The sequence below is a fragment of the Balaenoptera ricei genome, chromosome 14 (assembly GCF_028023285.1).
Source record: "Balaenoptera ricei isolate mBalRic1 chromosome 14, mBalRic1.hap2, whole genome shotgun sequence".
Taxonomy (NCBI): Eukaryota; Metazoa; Chordata; class Mammalia; order Artiodactyla; family Balaenopteridae; genus Balaenoptera; species Balaenoptera ricei.
The window spans coordinates 20817503-20831022 of NC_082652.1; the positions used below are offsets into that span (position 1 = coordinate 20817503).

At 46.8% G+C, this 13520-nt stretch overlaps 1 protein-coding gene across 2 annotated transcripts in view; it reads right to left on the reverse strand.

The window, feature by feature from the left end:
* Positions 1–549: 549 nt before the first annotated feature.
* RNF185 (ring finger protein 185) overlaps positions 550–13520 on the reverse strand; it is a 28719-nt gene continuing 15748 nt past the window's right edge. The window contains exons 3-8 of one of the 2 annotated variants that reach the window (XM_059895388.1): positions 11289–11307; positions 9461–9573; positions 7964–8018; positions 6610–6741; positions 4959–5076; positions 550–2972 (exon numbers count right to left, since the gene is read on the reverse strand). In XM_059895388.1, the coding sequence (XP_059751371.1) occupies positions 2875–2972; positions 4959–5076; positions 6610–6741; positions 7964–8018; positions 9461–9573; positions 11289–11307 (535 nt within the window). In that variant the 3' untranslated portion in view covers positions 550–2874. The remainder of the gene's footprint in view (positions 2973–4958; positions 5077–6609; positions 6742–7963; positions 8019–9460; positions 9574–11288; positions 11308–13520) is intronic. The other variant, XM_059895389.1, reaches the window with a different exon arrangement.

The window sequence follows — 13520 nt, forward strand, 5'->3', positions numbered from 1 at the left end:
ATGTCTTGGCACTATTCAACTTGGTAACTGTTAGGTCAAAGTTGAAGGGGGAGAAAAGAGCTCCTTTCAGAGGGATGACCTGTAGCTCTGATGTGCTGGGGAGCCCGAGGCTGGGCCAGGTTTGTAATATCACCATCTTCCATGTCACATTCTGCTGAGAACCTCACAGAACCTTACAGAGCAGCACACCCCCTGTTCCAGGTAGAGGGCTTGGCTGGAGGCCAGCTTGCCTTGTCAAAGAACATGGGGAGAGATGCTGACACGGAACAACCTGATTGTCCTCAAGGCTCTTTTTGGCCACAAGCTAAGCTCCAGGGTGGCAGCCCACAACCTTCAGAATTCCATACACTTATGAGGACTGGGTCTGCCTGTCAGACAGGTCACACCTTGGGTGGGGCTGTGTATGAAGCCAGGCCTCCAGCCTATGCTTCTCATTTCTAATTATCCATGGGTGTTTGAAGACTTTCATCCTCAATCTTCCCAGAGGCCAGACCAGTCCTCAACCCATTCCCCCCCACTCCCCTGACACAGTAAGTCCACAGCTCACAGTTATGTAAAACCATTTGTTTAATTCTAAATCAAATCACTTTTACAACAGTGAAAATTAGTGACTGGTCAAGGTGTACACGGTATCATTTTCTGACTGTGGTTGGGACCTGGTCCTAATCCACAAAGGTGGCAGGAGGGGTTGGGGGCCAAGAACATAGAAAACACACACAAAGAAAGGAAAAACGCCTCGGCAGGGGGGTGAGGTGGTGAGCCTGCGGGGGCATTGGGAAGAGGCCTCCCTGTCGGGGCTGGGCCAGCAGTCCCAAGTTGGCTCTCCTGCCCCAGCTCCTGGCAGAGCATGAGTGGGGACCTGCAAGGTTCAAAATCAAAGGGCACATGGCCAAGCTAGCTTTGCTAACAGGTTCCTGGGATGCCTTTGCTGGTGGAGCTCTCCTGGGCTCACTCCCCTTCGTTAAAGGGTCAAAGTTATTTGTCTTCCTACCTACAACCCTTCTTTTTTTAACCTTTCTTCTGGAAACCCATTTCTGTTTGGTCCATCTGACTGAAGTCCTCTCTCCCATCGCTAGGTGGGAACATTGCACTGAGAAACCAGGGCCCGTTAGACCTGGGATTTCCAGAAGGTGATAAAATGAGCACTCTTGAGTGGGTGCCCAGAGAATCTTTAAAATCCATCAGGCACACCATAAAGCGGGTGGCTTATTCCTACCAAATGGATTCGGTAAATGAACCACCTATTCAATACTTACATTTTGTCTGTTTAAACACTGAACTCTGGCACTGAAAGGTACGAGGGGAAGTGGGGGGGTGCAGTGGAGAGAGGAGAAGGGCTTCCCTCATCTTCCTCAAGGTCTTGGTTTCCACATGCTATGCAGAGCCATATCTGGAACAAACACTAGGTGGGGCTTTCAACCACTTGTTGGCTATTGCTGGGGGTAAACTCAGGAGCAGTGTGGACTGGTGAAGTGACAGACAGGCCCTCAGAGTAAGTCCATCTCCCCCTACCCTAAGGGTCTCCTGGAAGAGCCTGGATTTCTAGGAAGATGCCAGACTGGCAGAGCGAGAACCATTCCACCAGGTAAACTGTTCTCCTGCTGGCAACACACTCCCTCAGTCAAATTCGGATGAAGAAGCTTGTGAAGTTGAAAAACAAATCAAGGGCTTGGGAAGAATGACTTCCCTGCAAGTTTCCAGGGGAAGACTTCCACAGGCAGACCACATCCTATCTTTGTGCTGAGGCTCCCTGGGCTCTGCGCCCGGCTTTACAAACCACCAGGGGTTGCCTGCTCTGGAGTAGAGTGCTTCCCTGGTTTTAGCACACACACAAGAGGTCTTCAAACCATACCAAGATCAGAGTCACATGCTGGGTCTCCCCTTTCCCTGCCTCTTCTTTAAGGACAATTTGGCTTCTGAGGAGGGTGGTCTTCAACATGCAGCTGGGATGACTCAACAAGGTTCCCAGTTTCCTTTGTGGGGTCTGGGAAAGGATGCACCTGGAGCTTCTGCGGCCTTAGGGACAAGGCTGCTTGTTCAGTCGTTCCTGCATCTGAGCTCCGAATCCCACCTGAGCCCTGACTGCAGGTCTTTCCTAACAGCAGTCCGTCCTGGCTTCAACAGTAATCTAGGCTGGGTGCCCTCTGGCAGGGAGGCAGATTTGCATAGTTTTGGGGGAAAACTGATGGGAAACCACATGTCTCTGGGGATAATCTACGCCAGGAAACCAGGAGGTCATTCAAGCCACTCTGGAGCCAAAGACACTGAGCACAGCCCAGAGGCAATAGATCTTTGGGTCCCTGGTGAATTCATGAATCGACTCCAGCTCCAGCTGCTGCAATTATGATCTTAATAGGACAGCAATTTCTTGCATCTCTGCTGAAGAGGAAATAGGACAGAATAGCACTGCGATCTGGAAGGGGAACCTCTCTGTATGAGGAGTCCCACTGACTTCAGAGGCCACTTACCAAGGGATATTTAAAGAGATGAAAAAAAGTTTCCATATTTGGTTCGTCCCTTTGTTTTTATAATATTAAATTCAGGTGAAATTTTACTGACAATTCCTCTTCTCCTGCCTCTTCCCTGTGCAGAGTCAGGACCTGCTGAGCTGGGTGGAACAGGATTTCACGGTGTAACCCACGAGAGATGACTCAATGCCAAGGCCTGAGGTGTTTACAGCAGTGGCCACACTCCAGGGTCCTCAACGACTGGTCTTGAGTCCCAAAGCTCTGATGGAGAAGCAAAACTCCTTGATGTGTCACCGACCCCACTGATTCCAGAGGTCAGGATTAGCCAGGAAGCCAAACATCAAGAGTGGGGGTGGCATGTCACCGGTCCAGAGGCCCTGCATGGATGTAGGCCGGGAGCCCAGCATTAGGCAATCAATAGCCAGAACATGATCACCAGGGCCACAAACAGGAACAGGCGTGACAGGAACTGCTCGTCCACGTACTGGGGCGTTCCGGGGACAGCTGGAGGGACAGGAGGGAGGAGGGAGGCTGTGAGAATGCTGCAGCTGCACACACTGCCCACTAGAGTCAGGAGGGAGGAGGGAGGCTGTGAGAATGCTGCAGCTGCACACACTGCCCACTGGAGTCAGAAGTCGAGAGCATCAACCTTCATCTCTTTACAACAGAATCCTGCACACTAAAAATATTTCCAAACCCCAAATAATATTAGGCAAAACAAAATTCAAATTATAAAAACATGTGGAATCATATAACAATGAGGACAAAGTCTCCAATTCGTCCTAAGAGGGTTTTGTCTCCAGGTGCAAATAAACCAGGAAAGTCTTGGAGGGAAAAATAAAAGCTACTATTTGTTAAGCATCTTGTGTGTGCTGTTGTGTATACACATTATTGCCTGTTGGGCATTATTATCCCATTCTGTGTAAGAAGAAACTGAAGCACAGGTATGAGGTGACCTGCCCAAGATCTCAAGGTCCATGAGCTGGTGGAGAGCCCACAGCTGTGCTCTCAGCCTCTCCACACACTGCCTCTCGAGTCATGGAGTCTCTAGATTCTGGCACTGATGAGTCAGGAGGGGTCTCAGGGAGCCCCGCTTGAGGTGCCTTCCTTTTCCAGACTTGAGAACTAGAGCCCAGACAGGCAAAACGACCTGTCTCCCTCAATCCATAGCAAACTAGGGGCAGAAGTGGCCTGAGAACCTGGGTCTCCACTCCTCTCTGCTTTGAGAAAAGCTACTCCGTAGAGCTCCTTGTCCTGCTGTGGGGCAAGGAGAGTTAAGAGAAACTACATCCCAGATGGGCAAACTGTACCAAACACACACAACAAGGGAAAACTGTGACTGTGGCAAGGGGATAAAGAGAGTTCACAGCCTGGCTGTGAACTCTCTTTACCTGGGGAACCCAGGTGAGCCCTGGACCAGGATGGATGGAAATAAACTAGCAGGCAGGTGCGTGCTCCTTCCACAGGGCCCTATCCCTTCTTCAGAGCAGAGCACACCTGGCCCTTTGGGGTCTCTTTCCTCTGATAAAACAGCATGTGAACAGAGGAGAAACTTTTGAGGTAGATGAGGTAAGGAAGGGCAGTCCCAAGATCGCTTGGTGCTATATTATGCCCCAGTTAGGCACGCTGATGGAACCAAGCAGGCCGGCAGTCAACAAAGACTTACCGATTGTCTGCTATGTGCCAAGCACCCGGGTGGGGGGGCAGGGGACAAATGGATGGCTCAGGAGAGGTTACTGTCCCTCGAGCCTAAGCTCCTGGCCAGGAGCCACGCACTGGTCCCTTCTGTACCTCACACTGTGCCCAGCACACGAAGCCCCATTGAGTGCAAGCAGAGCTCAACCGCCCTCGGCAGCTCTGCAGCTCCATGGTCAGGATCTGGCCCTGGGCGTCAGATTGCAATAGAGCCCAGGGCACCTACCTCGCTGCCCTGCCCTACACCGACTGCAGCCAGCACTCTCAAGCTGGCTGGGGGGAGAAAGGTAGAAGCAGGTGGCAGACCTAGGCATGGCTCCCAAAGGGCTGAGGCTTAGGACCAGCCCGACGTGTGTCCTGAGGGAAGCTGGCCAGAGATGCCAGAGAATAGGGAGGCCCACACTCCATGCGGTTGCCTGGCCCCTCCCCACCCGCAATGGTCAAAGTCGCGGGTATATGCCCAGGACTAGGCTTTTACTCAGCTGGGTAGAGTATATACTTTTTCATTTTATGGGCATGGGTTATATCTTGGAAAACATTACTGAGCATTTTCTGAATTGTAAAATGGAGTTAATTGCACATCTGTCCCACAGGCTCATCGTGGGGATCCCAGGTTTATAATGGAAAGCACTCTGAACGTGCCTGTGCCTAATACTTGGTAAGTGTGCAATATCATTACCATGACTACCAGTAATCAGAAAAGAGTTTAGCACATTTTGAAAAGGCTGATTATCCTACATATTGCTGAATTCCTAGGAGTCTTCAAGCAAAATCACTAAGAGAATAGGGTCTTACCTGGAGGAGGCCGCCCATCGTTTATGTTAAATGCTGTGGCAAATATGCCAAAGGGAAATGCCCCAATTCCAAAAGACATCTGGAAGCCACCATCTCCAAATCCAAACCCTTGAAATCCCTGTGAGGAAGAAATGCAATTCAGAACAGGCAGGTTTTTCCTCACCTGTCACACGTCACCTTACGTGTAGCACCCGCCTTTCTTCCCCACCCTCTTTTCCTCCCATCTAGATCTCAAGGCAGAGGAACTCTGGTGGCTCCTCCGCCCTCCTGGCCATCCAGGGGTCCCAGCTAAGGAGCTATGAATGCCAGAAAGGACTGGCTCTGACCCAAAGTAAAACTCTCTGCTGATGCAAGTAAGCGTTCTCAGAGCTCCAGGTTCCTTCCCAGAGTCCCACACTAGCCAATAAAACTTTCTACATGCTTTATAACAGCCAAAGTGTCAACAACTCCTATACCCAATTACAAGGGAACATAGAACAAGCTACACATTATCTATAAGAGCAAAAAAAGTGGAACTCTAATTGGCCAACAATGGAGGTCATGATCAAAATTTCGATACATTACACTGACTATGAAGCAACACAGAAAAACTCTTATGACCAAGCTTTCAGACAAAATTGTTTGAACACCATGGTCACAAGTATGTGACAATATGTATGTAGGTGGAAAAGATATGGATAAGTATTTTCCCTCAGATTTTTCTTTTAATATTGTTACAGAGAATTTTAAAAATTCAAAACACTTTTTTTCCTGATTACAAAAGTAATATATGCTTGCTATGAGAAATTAACACATTACAGGAATAAATAACACAGAAAATCAGGTCTCCTTGTTCACCCTCCACTTCATAACCCCTCCCTCCAATGACCACTGTCAACAGTTTGGTATCATCCTCAGCTTTTTTTCCCTATAATGTTGGGTTCGCCAAAAAGTTCGTTCAGATTTTTCCATAAGATGGTGGAAACGAACTTTTTGGCCAGCCCAATATGTTCTACACTGCATCATCTTTCACATGAAAAGATTCGGAAGGAACCATAATATTGTAAATAGGTTAACTCCTATTTTCTAAGTGCCAACTCTGTGCTGGGCACTGTGCTAAGCACTAGTACACTCAAATTGCATTTAATTCTTACATTAGGATCACCCACATTTACAGATGACCAAACCAAGGCTCAGAGAGGTGAAATAACTTGACCAAGGTCACACAGCTGGTAAGGGGTAGAGTTTAGATCTGGAACTAGATCAGTATGGTCCGAAAACCCATGCTCTTAATTATTGTGCACATCTTAAAAAAATTCCTCTTCTCCTCTGCATCCCTGGGTAGATCTTTAGAACAAATGATTAAAAAATAATTAAAGAAAAGAAAAATTATTGGGCTAACTGCTCTCCACAAAGAGCTGATAGGCCTTCATTTGTGAGTCTTCTGCAAGTCATGCAAGTGGCTGCTCCCTATCCCTGCTGAGCATAGCCTGGCACCCAGCTCCAAACTTCTTGCTGGGCAGCACTACCTATAAAGCCTAACAGCAGATTTATTAAGAGGGCGGACCTACAGGGAAGGAAAACTGGTTTCCATCTCCTCAGTGCAGAAAAGCCTCCAACTAAGAGCCAGCCTGGTTGAGTCTGAGGGCTCCTGGGATCAAGGCTGCCTTACCCAGGAAGGTGCAACTGTTTCATCAGGAACCACCACTTCATTCAGTGCAAATCCGAGGACTGGCCCTCCGGCCTCCCTTCCAGCAACACCTGTACAATCCCACAAGTCCTCACATTTGGTAGGTTTATGTTCCTGGGGCAGAGTAGGCAAAAAACATCACCGGTGGCTGTGGGTGCTTGTAAACGCCAGAGATGTGCACTGGCGTGCACATCTGATGTGCAGTCTTCACAGTCAGGGCCTCTGGCTTCCTGGGGCCTCAGATTCCTGGGTTAGGAGCTAATGTTCCACTGGGAACCAGAGCCTGGGAAGTACACAGTCTTATCCACTGGACCACTAGGGAAGTCCTCAATAAAGTATTTTTTAATTAAAGTATGCACTTTTTTTTCAACATAATGCTATTTATTGCTAATTTAATAGACTATAGTGTAAACATAACTTTTATATGCACTCAGAAACCAAAAAAATTGTGTGACTTGCTTTACTGTGATATTCGCTTTATTGTGGTGGTCTGGAACTAAACCTGAAGCATCTCCAAGGTCTGCCTGTGGACTCCATAAGGGCAGGGATCTTTACTATGTTCACTGATACATTACCAGTGCCTAGAATGAGGCCCAGCACACAGAGGGCACTAAATATAGAATAAAATTTTAAAAGAGAGTTACAAAACAGGAGCCAAATATTGTAAAAATAAAAATAAAAATATATGTAGGACTTCCCTGGTGGCGCAGTGGTTAAGAATCCGCCTGCCAATGCAGGGGACACGGGTTCGAGCCCTGGTCCGGGAAGATTCCACATGCCACAGAGCAACTAAGCCCGTGCGCCACAACTACTGAGCCTGTGCTCTAGAGCCCGCGAGCCACAACTACTGAGCCCATGTGCCACAACTACTGAAGCCCGCACGCTCTAGGGCCCGTGCTCCGCAACAAAGAGAAACCACTGCAATGAGAAGCCCGTGCACTGCAACAAAGCATAGCCCCCGCTCGCCACAACTAGAGAAAGCCCGTGCGCAGCAGCAAAGACCCAACACAGCCAAAAATAAGTAAATAAATAAACTAATTTAAAAAAAATATGTATACACACACATCTATCTATAAAACACACACACACAAATAGATCTATAAAATTTGTGTGTATAGATAATCATAGAAAAATAGAAAAGAAAATAGACCAATGTGTTTCCATTGGTTATCTCTGGATGGTGTGATTATAAGTCATTTTCTCCCCTCTTTTCCTTTCTGTATTTTGCAAATTTTCCTTTACTTTTATAATCAAGGAGAAAAAATGTAGGGCCAAGAGGGAAACTTCTAAAGCCATGGGCTCATTTCTAGAAGCCTTCTCCTAGAATTTTCCTCACCCCTCTGTTCTCCGGTTCTGGCCTCTGTCCTTGAGGACGGGGAGGAGTCTTCTCTCTGAAACAGAAACGGTGTAAAATAAGTCTATTACGAACGCTTTGACCTGTTCCGTGGGGGAGCTCTTCACCAACAGGGTCAGGGCCATGGCCCCCTTTCGTGCCCAGCACATGAACTTACGCCTAATTAAACCAAATACTAACTCTGTTCTACATGCAATTGCTTTTCCCTAGTGTGTAGAAAACTAGGGAGAAAATCCGTTTGTTACAAGATGCTCATCAGACTGCACTCAGCTTATTCCTCTCACAGAGAGCCATACCCAGATTGGTTACAACTGTCAGCCAGGCACCTTCCTGGACCTGGGTCACGGATGTCAAAAACCCCAAATCCAAATTCAAACAGAAGACGGCCTGTCAGCAGAGAGGGCTGAGATTCAGGGTCTCTCTGCTCTGCCCCATTACCTTCAGCTTTACCTCCCACTACTCTTGAGCAAGTACTTTACACTGTTCTTTCTCTCTAGGACCTCTGGGTCCTAGCCCCTTCCATCACTCATCCCACAAATACTGGACTGAGGGCTTGTTATCCATCAGGCACTAGGCAGGATGCTACCAAGACTGAAGATAGATCCTACTCTTGAGGTGCTCGTGGTTTAAAGGGGGCTACAACCAATCACACTATAGTGTGGAAGGGACTTCTTTAAAAGAGGTGTCAATTAAATGGAGTGGGGGCATGGGTGAAAGCAACTAACGTGGGGAAGAAAGGCCACTTTAAGGAGGAGGTAACTTTAGGGCTGCTCATAAAAGACGCAGAAGTTAGAGGAGGAGAAGGGGGTTGAGCAGGACTGGAAAGGGCAGAAGAGGCAAATGGACAACAAATACAAAGGCTCATGAAGGTGAAAGCATAAATAAGTCCCTTTAAGAGAAGTCCAGTATGTATGTCTGGGTACCCGGTATGCTGGAGTGGGGTGGAAGAAGGTAAGAGACACTGTCGGGAGTTTGGGAAAAGTGTGCGTGGGTGTGTATGTGCACACTCGAGCACCACACCATGGAGGCTCTCAACAGAATGCCAGACTCACCCACGCGTCCATTTCCAGAAATCTCAAACTCCACAAAGCCTCCCAGACACCCATTTCCTCCCCCCAGACTTTAGACATCACTGCTACAGCACCCCCCTCCCACCTCCCACCCTGCAGACTCTCCTGCTGGACACCCTGCTTCCCAGGCTCCTTCACAGCACTCTGCATACTTGCAGTGGTGGTGTCTTGTGCGCTGCCTAGCATAGTGCCTGCCCGTTGGCAGATGCTCACAGCACATCTGTATCACAGCCCCGCAAATGGCAACCTGGTTCCCCTCCCCTCCTGGCTGACTCCCATCTGGATGCCAAGTGCCTTGAAATGGAGGGTCTGTAAGTACTAACTAAATGGTGGGGTGAGGAGGTGCTGAATAGAAGTGAATTCGTGTCCAAGGGGAGGAGTGTGTGTGAGAGGGGCCCCATAGCCTCACCTGGGGTCCTGCTGCCCAGTGCTGCCCCTGCCATAGAGGGGGATCACCTTGTCGCGGCTGATGCCAGCTTTGCAAACTGGACACACCTGTCTGTTAGGTCTCGTCTCCAACCACTGCAAGCAGGAGAGAAAACCACGTGAATGGCACAAGCCCACCAGGGTGGTCAGTCAGAGCCAGCAGGAGAACTACAGGGACCAGTGCCCTCAAACTGCAAACACCAGCACCAGCAGGGAACACCTCAAGGAACCCAACTCTCATTCTTGCTCCTGGCACTCAATAAATATTTACTAGTGGTGAAATCAAAATTGCCTTTAGATGCTGTCATAATTAAACAGGCTTCTTAATGCTTCGTTCTCTCAGGGGCTTGCCAGCAATACAGCAGGAAGGAACTGCAGGCCTGGAGCTGTGTCAAGAGGTCTGACAGATCCAGTCACAGGTCAGGCTGCAGGTAGAACAAACTTTAAATCTCCATCTTCCCTGACGGATCAATTGTATGACCTTGGCAGTCAGATTTTTCTTTCTGTGTTTCTCATTTTTACAGCATTTCCTCAACAACTATGTGTCTTAGACATCAGCCATCTGGAAATAAGCTGACCATTTTCTGGTGATTTACTATGTGCTAAAGGATAGATTTTTCTTATTATCTATATTCGCTTACTGTTTTTTATGTACTTTCAATGATTTTTGCATTCAACTATTTCTTTCAAAATTAAAAACAACAGTCCTGTTTTGGGTTTTTCAGGCCCTTTCACTGGTTGTATTAAAATCATTTTGTTTAACTTTCTTAAAAACAAAATTAAAATGATAAAAACATATTACCTTAGTGTCCTTGTAGACATTAAATAAATATTTTATACACACACACACACTCAACATTTATCTTAGAGCATAACTTATATCTTTAGACCCAGTGATATGTAGTTTATCATATAAATATGAATCTAGGACTTTAGGGCCAAGGAGAAGGCAGCATTTAATGATTTTTATATCCTGTTTCCTTTATCTTACTGTCAAAAGCTTGAAAACTTAAGTATTATGTGCTCTTTACAGATTTACAACAGACATGTTCTAGAGGTTCCACTGGAGTCAGAATGCACCGCCCTGAAATGTAGTGGAAACCCCTCTCACTTTCTCTGCTTCTTTCTCCCATCAATATTCTGAGGCTCTAGCAGCCTGGAACTTTTGTCCTCCCCTCCACATTTCCAAGCCACCTATAAGTGTAGGGCTCCACTGACAACAACCATGGAGACAGCTGGCAGCGATTATTAACAGCCAATTGTCAGTGCCAGACTCAGCTCTGTCCCACACCAAGCAGGCGCCTAGGTCTTGGAGAAAACTTACTAACTAGTTTTCATAATAATCAGAAACTGGAAAAACAGACTTTTTCCCTCTCATAAAAGCTCTCTGTTGAGACCAAAAAAGTTTCCCCCTTCCTAACATTTTCAAGACCTTTAAGGGTAGGGGGGATTGTTGATATGATGGGAGGTGCTTTTTATAGAGGCACAATCTCAACAATAAAAACCTAACATATGATCACATCCAACCCAATTTACAAATGAGGAAGTGAGACCCAGAGAGGTGTAGCTTGCCAAGGCCACAAAGGCCATCGACAGCAGAGTCAGGAGCATCCCTCCTGGGTACAACACTGACCTCTTGTTTCATCAACTGCCTATCAGTGGGCAGGTGTATAAAGAGGGTTGGGGGGAAAGCAAGCAAATGAGTCCACAAGCAGGGAAGATTGCAGCTTCTGACAGTAGTCTCCTGAGACTAGGGGTGTCTTGTGCAACCACAGCTGATGAAAGACAAAGTAAAATGAAATGCATCTTACCTGATGTAAACACGGCCAACTGCCAGAGTCCCCAAGGCAACCAGTCATCAAGGAGAAAGAGAAAGGGGGAAAGGAAGAAAAATTATTTCATTAACAGAAACACTGGGTAAGGTAGGAGGAGAAAAATGGGAAAACAGGATTGAACTGTGGAGCACTGCAACCCCACTGAGGGTCTGTGGGGATCACTGGTATCAGAAATTAGAAAAGACTGAGCTAAAATCACGGGAAAAATGAAGCAATGGAGACAAGACACCAGTCTCCACCTCCGGGATCCCACTACTTGTGAAGACCCCCAGGTGGTCCCAGACCATCCCAGACCCAGCTTCTCTACAACTTGACCTTTGAGGGGTTATGGCCTCTGAAGGAATCCAATAAAAGTTAAGGATCCTCCGTGCAGAGAAATTCACAGGGGCATTCTCATGCACACATGCACATGCACACACGCACTATTTTAGACTCAACTTCAGTGGGTTCACAGCCTCCTCAGGCTCACAGGTGTGGATCTAGATCTAGTTTTACAAAATCTTCAGGCTGTCCTCAGCCCTGAGAGCTCTGCTGGCAGGAAGCAGCTTAAAAGTTCAAGTCTACTGTAAAAACATCTTTAGGTAATGGGAAGATGGGGATGCTGCTTGGCAGAAAGGGCTACCTCCAGCTTAGTGACTTACACTACAGAGACTGCTGCCCAATTTCTCATTTTACAAATGAGGAAACCAAACTCAGAAACATCAAATGACTTGCCTGCAGCACCAGGACTAAAACAGAAGTCGTCTGACTTCCATTTTACTGTCCCTCTATCACCCAGCACTGGGTGCAAAAATTGACATTTACAGAATTGAAGGAAAAGTTACTCTAACTCCAGATTTAAATTTTTTCTTTCTCTCTACATTCATTCATTCAACTAACAAATATCTACTGCACGCTTACCAAATGCCAGGACAGTGGAAAATGTAGACATGGCTTCTGACGCTCACATAATGTATCTTCTCTACCTGAGTAAAATTTGGACGCAGAGGGTAATTCCTTTCCCAATTACCGAACCACAGTTTAGCCTCACAATCCAGACACACAATCTCCTTGGACATAACAGACACCTGACACCAACATTAACCTTGCAACTCCATTCTAAACTGAGCAGAGGTCACTCCAAATCACGGCAGCTCTCCAGTGGCAACTTCCCTCAAAGGCTATGGGGGAGAAGTGGGGGTGCTTTTCCTCCAGGAAAAGTTCCGGATTATAACAATGATGACAGTTACTCCCATTCATTAAACAACGACTGTGTGCTGTGCTGAGCTGTGGCTAAATATAGCTTTTCATTTGTCAATGTCATGGAATGGTCATCACACTAACCTTTGAGCGAGTGCAACCATCTCTGTTTCACAGATAAGGAAACTGGGGTACAGAGAGGAGAGTAGATTTGCTTAGGGACAAACCACTCAGATTGGAAGCATCTCTTTCATTTTAGAACCTGTGTTCTTTCCAATGGTACCCTGACTGAATTCTTCATTCTTTCAAATCCTGGTTTTATGATACCTCAATCACAAAACTAGAGTATTTCCAATTTCTAGGAGAGGGCTGATGACAACAGTTTTTGTTTATTTTTATTTTTTATTTTTGGCTGCACCTCGCGGCACGTGGAACTTCGCCGACCAGGGATCAAACCCGCGCCCCCTACAATGGAAGCACAGAGTCTTAACCACTGGACCACCAGGGAAGTCCTGATGACAACAGTTTTTGCATAAAACTTGATAATTAGGGCAAGAGCCTCCAGAAAAAAAAAAAATCTCTGCCCCATTCTACTCATTCACCAATAAATTTATCTTTTTCACTGTTGCCAATTTAAACTCCCTGAGATATTATTTAAATGACCCTTTCTTCACACCGCTTCCCTGCCCAAAAACATTCAATAGCTCCATGTTCTACTCAGTTAAATCTGGGTTTGATAATCTGGCCCAATCCTCCTTTAACAATCTTGTTTCCTAATACTCCCCAGCCCATAATACCCATCCAGAGTGCTGTTAGAGGGATACAGCAGCTTCAGATCTCAGACGAACCCAGCAGCACATTTGCCTGTCCCTAGAAATTGCCTGCCTTGGGGTGGCACACACTCTTCACCTCACCTAGCTGGCATTCTCATCCCTCTAGTTACCCCAATTTGCCCTTCAAGATCCAACTCAAAATCAAGAGGGAAAAAAAAAAAATCTCAACATTCACCCAGGTTTTCAGAGCCAGAAG